Below are 13533 nucleotides of genomic sequence, written 5' to 3'. Positions count from 1 at the left end.
CTTGGGGCAGGGCGGCTGGCCAACAAACAGGCACCCGGCTGCCTTGGAGCCACGGTGGGAGACTGCAGACAACATCCGTTCTCCCTTGCCGTCTGGCCCTGCCCCATCCCTTCCCATCCTCCCAGCACCAGGGAGCGGCCGCTATTTCCCCCACCTGCAACCGAGCCCATGCCAGCATTGAGGCGACACACCACTGGTGGCCTCCTGATGAGGACCTGATGGACATCGCCTCTCTGGCCGGGGTGAGGTCCTCGGCATCCTGCGCAGGGAGCAGCCCCTGAGGACATGGAGCCTGGATGCTCCTCCACCTTGTTTGTCCTCTCCCTGTATGGGCTCTGATCCCCCAGGGAGACGCACCCTCCACAGACAGCGGCATCCCTGACAAGCAGCAGGTCGGGAGCCATGTCTCACATCCAGTGGAGTGGCAGCGGAGTGTATTCCCCCAAGCCTCCCTGGCCACTCTCATCGTGCCAAGGCTGGACAGCAGCAGGGAGCCCGTCTCCTGGGAGAGAGAATTTCAGCAGCTGGTCAGCTCCCATGGTGGCCACTTAGCATGAGGATAAGTGGAAAGGGCATGGCCTGGTGTCTCTGTGCTGGCAACTCCCTGTCATCCCAGCAGCAATTTGCATGGCGCCACCCATGGCCTCTCAGACGGGGGCGCTGCCAGGGAAGGGCTCCCAGTGCAGGAAGTGGACATGGATGGAGGCCCTGTGGTCCCAGCCCTGGCCCCCCACCCTAGCAATCTCCAGCGGCAGGCCCACGACATGTCGGTCTGGCGTCTCCACACAGATGGCAGGGTCAGCATGCTTGCAGCCTCATGGGGTCTGGCTGTCTTCCAAGCTTGGACATCCCACACCAAAGCAGCTTGTGCTGCGCAGATCCTCACACGGCCACAGGAACAGCCATCTGTACAGATGCGTCATTCCCATGGCTTGCCCAGTTGGCGGAATGCCTTTACATGCCGACCTATGCTTTCAACGGGGCCGATGGAGCTGTCCGTTGACTCCCGCCCCACCCAGAAGAGGTATGCTCACTCTTGCGTGGCACCTCCAAGCTCGGACGGTGACTGACCCTCCCCCCTCTTCAGGGGGTCCACCTCTCCATTGGTGCAGACAGAACTTGTAACCACCCTCACCTGCGCCATTCCTCCCTCCCTCTCTATCCCAAGGCTCGCGCGCGCTGGCCATCCCCCGCCGCCTCCCTTCTGACGGCCCTGCTGCCATCTGAGGGGATTCCATGAGGGGGCTGTGGCCACAGGCCCTGGACCTCCCCATCCAGCACGATGGCCAGATCACTGAGGCCCTCCATTGTCTTCACCATCCTCCTCCTGTGTGTATGCGCTTTCCCCATTACCAGCTGCTTCGCACCTCAGATGGGCTGGATGATGGGGGCGCCTGCCGACTCATGCCTTGGTGGCGGGTGGCGGAGACCAGGTCAGGCCACCCAGCCCAGACATGGGACTCCCAAACTGCTGGGAGGGTTGTGGCCACCCATGTGAGGGCCCCTTCTTTTCCCGTCTCCAGGGCAGGCCATGCTTGGCGGCTATACTCTTGGGAGACTGCTATTCAGCGGCTGGCTAGCTCCCATGGTGACCGCGGGGAGCCAGAGAGAGCATTGTCTGGCGTCACTGCAGTGGCAGCTCCCAGACCTCTCCGCGGACATTTGCATAGAGTCCCCGCCATCCTTCTCTGCTCGCTTGGTGTCCCAGCCTGACATGTTGGTGTGCCATTTCCACACAGGTGGCATCGCCACTGCTCGTCCCAGCCTCATTGTGTCTGGCTGCCTTCCTAGCCAGGTTGTCTCACACCCTTGGTACTGGGATTCCCGGGGCCTTCATGGCCACAGGAGTGGCCATCTGTGAAGATGAGCCATTCCTGTGACTCGCCCCAGTGGCTGGAAGGATTCAGCTAGTCCAGCGGAATTCCGCTCACTCTTGCAGTTAGGCCCGTGGGGCAGTGGATGGCTGTATTCCCCCATTCCCACTCCGTTTCCCCTCCCCCTCCCTTTTCAGGGGGACAACCTTGCCAATGGTGAGAAGACAGAGCCTGCTGCTGCCCATTGGCCAAGGGTCGGCCTATTTCTGGGGCTGATGGGCCACTTCTCTCTTTCGAGAGTTGCCTCCCCAGCCCTTCTTTTGGGTTGTGTGTGGGGGGCCTCGCTGTCAGCCCCCGGGCCACCATGGAGCTTGTGTGCTGGGAAAGAGTGGTGCTTGGGTGCAACTGGGAGGTTGTGGGGACCCATGAGTAGCTGTTGACTACTCGCCCGTTGTGTCTCGACAGCCGCTACTGTGTGCCGTTGCCCTTCTCCCAGCCCCTCTGGGAGCTCTCCTGTCCACATGCTCCCACCCTGCTCTCCCCACCTCCCTCTCGGCCCCTGCCCTTCACTCTGCATCCCTGCTGCTTGAGGCAGCTCCTCCCCTCTCACAGCCTGCCCCTCCCATTGCCATTCTGTGGCCCGCCTCCCCACTGCTAAATCCCTCCCCCGGAAGTTGCCCTGTGAACTCGGCTGGCCTGAGGCCTGCACCACGGCGTGCCTGCCCCGCCGCCCCGCTCCTCAGCCTCTCACTTCTTTTGCAACGTTTGCTTTTTTCTTGCTGGCTTACGCCACTGCAAAGCCCCTTAGGAGGTCCACCAGTGGCGCTGTTGCTGCACTGCGGCCGGCTGCCACGGCCTGCCTGCGGTCTGAGGAATGGGCTGTGAGATATTCACTTAGTACTTCCAGTGTCTTTCAGGTTGGGCAATAACAAAACTTCCCCCCCCTGAAGTTTTCGAAGCATAGCTCCCCTTCCTTCTGTCTTGTCATATCTGTGCTGGAACTGAAACACTAAGCCCGTCTGATAGTCAGTAACTGTGAGAGTGACAGAACCATCTATTCTGCTAGATGGATTTAAAAAATCCATTTACAAGGGTATGGAAAGATAGGCCCTTACTGTTTGAAGGTCCTTGTATTTGAGGAATCAAAACAATTATAAGGTAAAGTATACTACTGCCCCCTGCTGTTTTCATTATTTTAATTATATTGCATCAGGTTAGCAGAAAAAAAGGTAAACGTGTACATGAGTGTATTGAGGTTTTCATTGTTTTTTAAGCTATTTGCAAAAGGGATTCATCATTTTGTTAAATGATCTTTACACTGATCAAAACAATGGTTTGATCAGTGTAAGAGCCAGCATGGTGTAGTGGTTAAGAGCAGTGGACTCTAATCTGAAGAACCGAGTTTGATTCCCCCCTCCTCCACATGAAGCCTGCCAGGTGACCTTGGGCTAGTCACAGTTCTCTCTGAACTCTCTCAGCCCCACCTTCCTCACAAGGTGTCTGTTGTGGGGAGAGGAAGGGAAGGTAATTGTAAGCTGGTTTGAGACTGCTTAAAAGGCAGATAAAATAGGGGTATAAAAACCAACTCTTTTATTATTTTAAAAGATTTTAAAACTAAAAACAACGATTCTACACTATCAACTATTAATACATTTCTTTAGTGGCTTTTTGGGTTTTTTGTTTCTGCATCTCATACCATTGCACATAGAAAGGAGGGCAGACATGAAAAATAGAGGTTTGGGTTAATAAGACAAAGTATTTCGGACTTCCTTCTAACAGTTGTTTGACAGAAGATTTTGGAAATGTAATACAACAGGTGGCCCCAGCCTGTAGACATCTTTGGAATTCTGTAACGCACCACAAAATGGCTAACATAGGAAGCAGCACCAACTGCAAAATGTCAAGGAGTGAGGTCGTGCATAACTCTATTAATGACTCTTCAACATGACATGCAGAAGCTCTGTTTAACAGGATGCCTTTTAAAATAAGTGTATTGTTTAAAAATATTGTCTTGCATAAATACAGATTACCTTCAGTGACATAGTGAAGATCGTTGTGCTGTGGTGGCAGCTGATGCCAAAGCAACTTTTAAATAAATCTGCAAAGCCAATAAGATCTTCAATGACCAATCAGAAGCCCTTCTGGGCAAAAGCTCCACATGGCCCTGCCTACTTTCATGAAACACTTAGCAGGCTCCAGGAAAAGTGTCAGTGGGCACCAAGACACCCATAGCACAACTTTGGGAACTTCAAGTCAGGTAGCGAACTGAACTAGGAGCCAACTATTGCTTGAGAAATCTATGGAGAAACTCTGAGAGATAGTCAACCACTCATCCTGGTTGAACTATCTCTCTTCCCACACAACCTTGAGCTCTAAGATCAAGGAGATCAGGGCTCTCTTCTGCTCCACCAAATGCCCAAGCATGGCATAGGTGGAATTCCCGTGAGTGCTGACTTAGCTGATCAGGCAGTGTTCTGGCATGCCTGTCAGCACCTGCTTCTTACGCAGCTGATGGGTATCCTTCACACTCCCCAATAAGTGACCCATGAGATGTTGGCATTTCTGGAAGAGATGCCTGAAATCATGTGTCAGCGTCCAGCCTGGGATTCTCTGAAGAACCCAGACCCAAACAAATTATACCTCTGTACCAATTAGATCAACTTATGAAAAAAGTATAGGATGCTAGCCGAATACTATAAGTAATCTATTCATATACTAAATGTAAATAGCAGAGGGGTAGCAATAGGTTCCTGCTGCACTCCTTCTATAGCTAATATTTTTATGATTTTTTTAAAATAAAATTTTTATTTTTATAAATGGTAGGGTACAGGGAAAAAAAGAGGGAAGGGAAATACGTTATATGTTATATATGTAAAAGCAATACAATGTTAGAAAATAAACTCAGTTGTATACAAAAAATTTTTTTACATATATATATGATTTACTTTGAAAAAAATGTTCATCTTGGAAAACAATCCTTTTTTTTTGCACATGTTTTGGGTTTTAAAAGATTTATTGATTACCTTTTCTTTATACTAGATCATGAGTCTGTTTTCGATCCATTTGATGGCTCAATGATTGCATGCCATCGATCTAATTCATGGGGACTTGTAGCAGTAAGGAGATTCCTTTTCTAGATGTGTGTGTGTTTGTAAAGTGCTGTCAAGTTGCAGCCGACTTATGGCGACCCATTTTTTGGGGTTTTCATGGCAAGAGACTAACAGAGGTGGTTTGCCAGTGCCTTCCTCTGCACAGCAGCCCTGGTATTCCTTGGTGGTCTCCCATCCAAATACTAACCAGGGCTGACCCTGCTTAGCTTCTGAGATCTGACGAGATCAGGCTTGCCTGGGCCATCCAGGTCAGGGCTTTCTAAAAGTAGTAGTGTTCAAACAACCCTCTGCGTGTTTGGCCATTCGACCCTATAGGAAAGCTATGGAAAGGAATTCCTTATTACATTATAATTTGCATCAGTCCTTGCATATCAGGAATAAGCTTCCTTTTGGCCAATTTATTCAACTCAAGTGGAATGCCTCTGAGGCTTCAGATTTCGAGAAGGCTGCAGGGGATCTTACCGCATCGCTTCGTGACAGAGGCTATCCTGAATCTGTTATTCTATCCATATCGGCACAAGCCAGGCAATACGATAGGAAATTGACACTTTCACACAGTCTCAAACTGCGGCAAGATTCCATTGTTACTTCACTCGTATACACATATTTAGTGTATAATGTACAACGTGTGATTAAAAGACACTGGCACATAGTACAAGGTATACCTGGATGTTAGGAGCCACCGATGATTGGTTTTCGTAGGACCCCTTTGCTTAGGAATATGTTAGTAAGAACAGACATTTTAGAAGGGGAACGTGAGTCCTTGCCAGCTGGTCATTTTAAATGTAATGGCTGTTCAGGTTTGCCCTACAAGTTAAGGAATTTCAACGAGTGGATAGGGACTTTAAATTCCAATTGAGATCCTTCACAAATTGTAATATAAAATGAGTTGTTTACTGCATCCTGTGCCTATATAATAAGTTATGTATTGGGTCTACTCGCATGTTGGTTAGAACAAGGATCATTGAACACCGTTCTCGAATAAGGTTGGGAAATGGAGAAACCCCACTTGTAGACCATTAAATATAACACAGGCACACTGATCTAGATATTAAGTTCTTTATACGAGGACGATCAGGGGCCTGGAGACCAAACCCTAGAAGGAAAGGCTGAGGGAGTTGGGAATGTTTAGTCTGGAGAAGAGGTGGTTGAAGGCTTTCATATAAAGGAGGTTGAAGGGGGACATGATTGCTCTCTTTAAGTATTTGAAGGGCTGTCATTTAGAGGAGGGCAGGGAGCTGTTCCTGTTGGCAGCAGAGGATAGGACTCCCAATAATGGGTTTAAATTGAGGGCGGAAAGATACTAGGGAAATGTTTTTAACAGTAAGAGTTGTTTGACAGTGGAATCAGCTCCCTAGGGAGGTAGTGAGTTCCCTTCACTGGCAGTCTCTAAGCAGAGGCTGGACAAATACTTGTCAGGGATGCTGTAGGCTGGTCCTGCATTAAGCAGGGGATTGGACTAGATGGCCTGTATGGCACCTTCCAACTCTATGATTCTATGATACCTGGCACATCCAGAGTTGTGAGTTGTTCTTTAGTTATATGTCATCTCATCCAAAGCATGAATTTCCCTATGTCTCCTACTGTTATTAATTCTGTCTTGTTTGTATTGAACCAGTCTATTTTTCCTGATCCAGTTCACTACTGATCTCTTACATTCATTCAGAAAAGCCACTATCAAACTTGGAGCATATGGAAAAGAGAAATAAAGCTCAGTTTTGTGAGCATGTTTGATGACATTGAAACCCGAAGCTCTGAGCAGCCTCACCTAATGTTCTGTGTAGATGGTGAAACATAACAGAGAAAACTAAAACCCAAAGAAACCCTGCATGATCATTGCATGGAGAGGAACAACAGTCTCTCATGTAAACTTCCAGTACATATTTTTGAGCTGATGGACCAGTTTTTTGGACCAATTTTTTCCATAGTTCCTATGACCAGTTGTAACTTTGTTGTCCCATAGTATCATTGCAATAAAATCATTCATAACCTCTATCAGTCCTTTCAGTTGGTTGAGCAGCATTCTGGACTTCTCTCCTGAAGCAAGAGCCAATACTCCACCTACTGCGTCCTATAGGTTCTCATTCATGGTGCATATGGAATCTTTAGATTGTCCCATGGACGTGATAAACATTCTGCTTGCCACAGTTTTGCTTTACAGATCATCAATCAAACTAGGGCTATTAAAAATTATTACCTTCCACAGAAAACAAATGTTTCACCAGTTAGTAATCAGGAATTGCTATACTTTGCCATGGAAGATTAGAATATGGATTCTGTTGGAATGTACAATATTCATCATGATTAGTTGTAGATGATAGGTATGGAATACACAATCCCACTTAAATTATTTTGTAATTAGCTGATAATTAATATCCTTTATTACAATTAATCATAAAAGATAAATTAACTTTCTATGGATTATATTTCTTCCTTATCCTTTATTCTTATTTCATTATGTTCTATTTAGAGAAGCCATTAGCTTAGTCACCCAAATTGTCTTGTCAGGAAAGTCTGAATTGTATAAAATACAAAGAAATATGGGAGGGAGGAGGCAATTATTACTTTTAGAATCTTTAGATATTATCATGTCATTGCCCCATTCCAATAATATGTGTTTATATACAATGCAATGTATTTGGAATGCCATATTTCCCATGGACTACATAATGTTTAGATTAAATGTTCTTTACAGGAACCACACATTCCACAAGTAACTGTGTTTAGGCTTTACTAAAACGAGTGAAACTTGATTTGAATTGAAATTATTGGGACTGTGTTCCTGTGGAATGGCTTTCCATTGTACTAGGACATGTTCCAGAAAAGTTCCCAAAGGAACGTGCCTATAAAATTACAGCCTAACTTTAAATTTAGAAACATCACAAGCTGCTGCCTTTTCTAGACAATTCCTGTTCATACTACAGGCGACAGGTTGCCTGCTTGAATGTTTCCTCCTACCTCAGCTTCTCTGAATATTCAAAGCTAGCATGTTGTTATTGAGAAACGTTGCTGACATTTTTATTGTCAGGAAGGTTATTGAAATATGTGATTCTGGCATCTGTAGTGTGATAGAACAGGACAGAAAGGGTTTACCACACACTGTTCCTGAACATGTAACTCAGTTCTAAAAAATGCTGATGGTTTTGTCAAAAGTGCTGATTAATTAGTATTTGCTTTCTTGTAAGCAAATGGATGAAACTTCCACTTTGACATGGTTTTTCCTCCCCCTTTTTCTTACAGTGGTTCTTCAAGTATGCAGTCTTGTCCTTTATCCAATCAAGTTCATCGAAACAGTCAATTTGAGAATATACCATGAGTTCAACTGGGGCTATGGCCTAGCTTGGGGTGCAACTATATTTTCATTTGGGGGTGCCATACTTTATTGCCTAAACCCTAAGAACTACGAAGACTACTACTGAAAGAAGCTGCTTAAAACAAATAAGAAGAGGAATAAAACAAGGATTGTTCTGTCTTTTTTAACTCAGTGTTTTTAGTACTTTTTTAGAGTATCAAGCAGTTCACTCTGTTGATTATCAGCCTTTTACCTTTTGGCTACAGTTACTGCAAGTAGCTTTTCAACAACCCCTGAAAAGAACTACAAAGATTACACCTGCTGATGAATCCATAGGCAAATGCTGTATGCTGCTGCTACGTTACTGTTACTTTTTCTGAGCACTAGGTAGCAGCCAGCAGCACCATGAGGAAACAAGCTGGGGTGAAAATGCAGTGCCTAAATTTGTTAGTCTACAAGAGAGTTGCTGGCATGAGAACAATGTAGAAGTGTCTTTACATGATTCAACAGTTCTTCTAGGTAACCAACTAACACCACTTTGATGCATTGACCCTCCAAGTTTCTTGCTGAAATAAAAATAAACTTCCAAATGACAGATGCTAAGAACAGTGAATATAACTGATTAATGACTCCCCTAATAAGTACATTCAACAGTTTCCTGACCCTACAAGTTTATGCACCGGCAATCCACATTATCCAGCCAGCTGTGGTCTATCAGGAAACAAAACTTCTAGCACATTCTTCTAATTATGCGGTTGGATACTACATCTCAGCTGTAACCAAGTAATGAAAGAACATGGAGTAGGACACTGAATATGTTGTTTCCTCTGAGAAAATGAAAGAAGAAAAAATACATGCATGAGCAGCATTTGTCCTGAGCATTTTTTGGTTTGAGAACACTGCAGTAAAATTTCCATATGCAACAGCCCAACTATTTTTATACAAAACATTTATTGGTATTAAACTGCTATACAGAGGATAAACTAATCCTGATAATGAAGAAGAAGAAGAAGAAGAGCTGGTTTTTATATGCTGACTTTAGCACTTAAGGCAAAATCAAACCAGTTTACAATTACCTTCCTTCCCCTCCCACAACAGACACCCTGTGAGATAGGTTGGGCTGAGAGAGCTCTTAATAGACCTGTGACTGGCCCAAGGTCACCCAGCTGGCTTCATGTGTAGGAGTGGGGAAACCAATTTAGTTCACCGGATTGGCGACCGCCACTCATGTGGAGGAGTGGGGAATGAAACTCGGTTCTCCAGATTAAAGCCCACCACTCCTTACCACCGCTCTTAACCACTACACCACGCTGGGAGGTATAGCAGCAGAAGCTCTAAGTGAATCTAGGTTTTTAAGAACAGTCTCTGGGTATTGGGTGGGATTGAAATATTTTAATTAGTTTCTTCACATATTGCTTGATCTATAACTTGCTGTCAGCAAACACATTTTTAGAATGGGTGTGAGCCAATTCTACTGTGCCATTGAAAAATTAGAAATCATTATGTAATAACTGTTGGGCGCAGGTCTTATGACAGTGATACAGATAGGTATAAAAACCAGTGTGGTGAATATCTTCTTTGCTATTCTTTTTTAAAATGGAGCCATCTGTAATTATACAATGTCAAGATGGCATGGAAGAAGAATAGGTCTAATTTCCAGATGGCATTTTTGAACCACAGGATGGTTTGTGATTAATCAGTTTCTGTCAACAAGTTCTAGAGGAGGTCAAGATCCATATTAATTCAAGGTGAAATTCAAAGAAAAATGTCATTAGAGTTTCACAGTGGTAATGACAACCACAAAAATAAAGTATGCTTGTCATAGCATAGAAGCTATATTTGCAAAACATTTTTTTTTAAATTCAGGGAATGTCTCTTTCTACAGGAGCCCACTTATTAAAATTATGAAGTGTTATCAGTACAGTATTTAAATTATGGTATACTATTCTTTTCCACCACAAAATGTAATGGATTGGCTGGCAGTTATTTGCATATATCAACGTGTTTTGTTTTGTTTTTCTTATTCAGATTTCGAAGAGAGTATAAAGTCTTCAAGGCCCAATTTAATTTAGGGCAGAAATTTTAAATTGATTTATAGTACATAATTTATTTTTGTTTACAATCAGCTTATTTGGGTATTTTCAATTACTTCTGAACATATTTTTATACAGCATATACAGTTCTAATAAACAAAATTTAGAAATAATTATTTTTGTTATATAGAATTAAAATGCACCCTAGCATGGACCCTCCTTTGAGAGCACAGTCCTTAAAACTTACATGTACTGCTCTGCACTGTTATCTGTAGTATTTTACAGACTTTATTAATATTATGACCTCATCAAACTAGATGTTTAATTATCACAACTCACACACAGACAAGGAAAAGGTATTCTGCAAACCATAAAACCATGAATACATTTATAACATGCCATTACTGTCAAAGAAATGTAGGGTGTTTTTTTTAATGATCCTGTAAATCTGATTTGGGCACAAACCCATCACACTCACACCCCATACACAGAAAGATGCTGGGGATGTAACAACTCCATAAATTCAGGATGAGTGTGTGCATATGGTGATTTTACACTGCATGTACAAGATAATTATTACTGTCATATGCCCCCACCACAACCATGCAACAGACACTGACCATAATGATGGATAACTGTGCAAAGCTGACAGCACAAAATGAAATTTCATTGGCATGTAATGCTAAATCCAGGTAAAGTGAGAAGGCAGGAGAAATGCTGAGAGTTTTTCATTGTGGTGCTAGCTAAAAAAAGGGGTGGACTGGCCATTAAGGCCACTGGGAATATCCCAAGTGGGCTGATGAGTGAATAACATGGGACTTACTGCATCAGATTGAAGCAACACAGTGTCATCCTAAATTTACACCCTTCTAAGCTCACTGACTTCAATGAGTGTTGAAGGGTGTAACTATGGTTACACTGATAAGATATAACCTTCTGTGGAAAATGGAAGCATCAATAATTCTCATGATCTTGGTAATTAGGAAAAATGCTTCCTGCTTCATCACCCTTTAGGTTCACACTCTTGTTTCTCCAAGTGACAACAAGCGTGCACATAATGGAAAATGGGTAGTGATAAACAGGTCTAGGTTGGACCTGCCTGGGACATTTAAGAACATAAGAAAAGCCATGCTGGAACAGATCAAGGCCCATCAAGTCCAACAGACTGTTCACACAGTGATCAACCAGGTGCCTTTAGGAAGTCCACAAACAAGATGACTGCAGCAGCATTCTGCCTGTGTTCCACAGCATCTAATATAATAGGCATGCTCCTCTGATACTGTAGAGAATAGGTATGCATCATAACTAGAATTCATTTTGACTAGTAGCTGTGGATAGCCTTGTCCTCTATGAACATGTCCACTCCCTTCTTAAGGCCTTCAAAGTTGGCAGCCGTCACCACATCCTGGGGCAGGGAGTTCCACAATTTAACTATGTGTTTCAGTTTCTAGAAATAGTTCTCTTTCACCAGGAAATGTTAGCTATAAGATTGTGAGGCACTTCATACAACAATGTCTGAACTGCCAGTAATGATACTGCCATTAAAAAATGTATGTGTGGATCCAAATTCAGCCAAGACTGGTATTCATAGGACCAGCCTTATAGTGTGTCTGCATGCCCCAATTCAGGAAATCCTTGTAATATCCCAGCATTTACTAAGTTGGTGGTTAGCGCAAAGGTGCTCCATGAGAGATTAATCTGGTACTTTTTTCATGTACAAAAAACCATATTGCCACAATATTCTCCTCTTTCCCCCCACTCTTTTATGTGCAGATTTCAGCTTCTCATTCTTCCTACCTGCCTTTCCCCTGTTTTTAAAAGAATAAGTCTTTCCAGCAAAGCCTAGGATCTCAGCACTGAATTACAAATCAGATATAAATCAAAGCAGAAATATTTAACAGTATTAAACACTTCAGTGTTGGGTTGTATCTGTGAAAGACTACCTTTTCATATGTTATAATTGTATTATTATCACCGCTGTTGTATTTGGCTTTATATCACAAGCAGGATTAATTCAGATCACATATCTATTGTTTATCTTGCAAATACACATAAACATGGCCTGACCAAGCACCTCTTGGATTTTTTTGCATAACTGCATTTAGCTTGTGTTAAGCTCAACATGTACATTTAAAAGACATAAATATAGAGAGATCTATGTGTTTGAAATATAAGTGATATATGTATATATGGACTAGCATGTAAACTGTATATTATTAAAAATGCAATGAGCTGAATGGTAAGTGAAGTTTAATCTTATAGCTAGCAATGTAATTTATTCAGACTGTATTTTTGTACAGAACAGTGCACACACTAACCTATTGCCTCTGTGTCCTCTATAAAGCCTAAAATTGTGCCTAGAAATTCTATCTCTTAATAATGAACCATGGAGGATTGATTCTTCATGCTGTAGATGATATTAGTTTCTTCTATGTTTTTATAATTTATTTTTTCTAAGTGTATGCTATGTTTTATGAAACTGTCCATCAAAATGTTGTTCACTTTAGTCATGGGAAAAGACATAAATGTACTTAAAAACAAAAGAGAAAGAAAAGAAAACCAAAACCCGGCAGATTTCTCCCCTTCGGTTTATAGTTTTATTATCATTTCACAATTTTTGTAGCTTACATAAAGTTGTATGTGGAAAAAATAATCCAAATAATAAAAAAATGCTGTTATATGAATGTAATTTTACATACTTATACATTTTAAATATGACAAGTGATCTTATAAGTCACCTGTAATAAAAACCAGAGTGAGATAAGGGAAGTGGTATAAGCGCCATGAGGCTGGGATCTGATTCTGTAGACATTCTTGGCAGTGTTCCTATTTATTGCACCACTGAGGCTAAAAATGCATGAACTGCTCTTAGAGGCTGTCATCTTGGCACCAATGGAGTCTGCTCACCAAACAGCAGAAAGTGCCAATTCATGCACAGAGGAATAGAAGCTAGTTCTGATTTGTTTCCATTCTTTTATAACTGCAGTTCCTGCCACATCTTATTTATCTGACTAACTCATCATTAAATTAGTGACTGCCCAGACTGCCCAGACAGGAGGTCTGAATTCTTGTGGCTTTTGGTGTAAATAACATAATCTTGCATCTTATAAGTTTGATGAAAAAGTTAATTGTTCGCAACCATAAAAAGGTTACTCACAAAGTAATCACTGGACATCAACCAATCTGAGATTTAATAAGGCTGAATAATAATCATGAATTTGAGGTTTGAATTTTCTACTAATAACTGCAACCATTATTGGGTGAAATTTCTGCTGTGGATATGC

General features: G+C 42.9%; 1 protein-coding gene across 1 annotated transcript in view; it reads left to right on the top strand.

Annotated features, from left to right (window-relative positions):
* TMEM47 (transmembrane protein 47) overlaps positions 1 to 8576 on the top strand; it is a 49381-nt gene extending 40805 nt beyond the window's left edge. The window contains exon 3 of the mRNA XM_056861809.1: positions 8165 to 8576. Coding sequence (XP_056717787.1) covers positions 8165 to 8343 — 179 coding nt within the window. The 3' untranslated portion in view covers positions 8344 to 8576. The remainder of the gene's footprint in view (positions 1 to 8164) is intronic.
* Positions 8577 to 13533: the final 4957 nt, after the last annotated feature.

Source organism: Euleptes europaea, chromosome 16, assembly GCF_029931775.1.
Source record: "Euleptes europaea isolate rEulEur1 chromosome 16, rEulEur1.hap1, whole genome shotgun sequence".
Taxonomy (NCBI): Eukaryota; Metazoa; Chordata; class Lepidosauria; order Squamata; family Sphaerodactylidae; genus Euleptes; species Euleptes europaea.
The sequence above is the reverse complement of the archived record's forward strand: the minus strand, read 5'-3'. Positions and strand labels throughout refer to the sequence as shown.